Raw genomic sequence first — 361 nt, 5'->3', positions numbered from 1 at the left:
TCCTACCCCCTTGCAGAGTCCTCTTGGCCGTGGTCCCTCGGGAGCTGCCAGTGATGGCCGAGACCTCCAGGAGCTGGGGCAGGAAGGACCCGCTGGGGCCGTGGCAGAGCCCCTTCCCGGCACAGGCGTAGAGGAGGGGGTTTAGTGCGCTGCTGAGGAAGGCCAAGGCGGTGGCTGGTGGCCGGGTGGCTTTGGCGGCTGCCTCCAGGGTCCTGCTGCCACCTTGCAGGACCACCGCTACCTCCAGCAAGCTGGCCAGGTGGTAAGGTCCCCATGCGACGGCAAAGGCTATCACCACAGCAGCCACCAGCCGGAAGGTACGACCGCGCCGGGCCCGCTGGGTCCGGCGTAAACGGCGGCT

The 361-nt window shown here is 68.7% G+C and overlaps 1 protein-coding gene across 1 annotated transcript in view; it reads right to left on the bottom strand.

Moving 5' to 3' along the window:
• Positions 1-6: 6 nt before the first annotated feature.
• LOC104492379 (leukotriene B4 receptor 1-like) overlaps positions 7-361 on the bottom strand; it is a gene marked incomplete at both ends in the record, with an annotated part of 1,153 nt that continues 798 nt past the window's right edge. Inside the window, one exon of the mRNA XM_010134940.1 lies at positions 7-241. Coding sequence (XP_010133242.1) covers positions 7-241 — 235 coding nt within the window. The remainder of the gene's footprint in view (positions 242-361) is intronic.

Source organism: Buceros rhinoceros, unplaced genomic scaffold (assembly GCF_000710305.1).
Source record: "Buceros rhinoceros silvestris isolate BGI_N320 unplaced genomic scaffold, ASM71030v1 scaffold37100, whole genome shotgun sequence".
NCBI classification, from domain to species: domain Eukaryota; kingdom Metazoa; phylum Chordata; class Aves; order Bucerotiformes; family Bucerotidae; genus Buceros; species Buceros rhinoceros.
The sequence above is the reverse complement of the archived record's forward strand: the minus strand, read 5'-3'. Positions and strand labels throughout refer to the sequence as shown.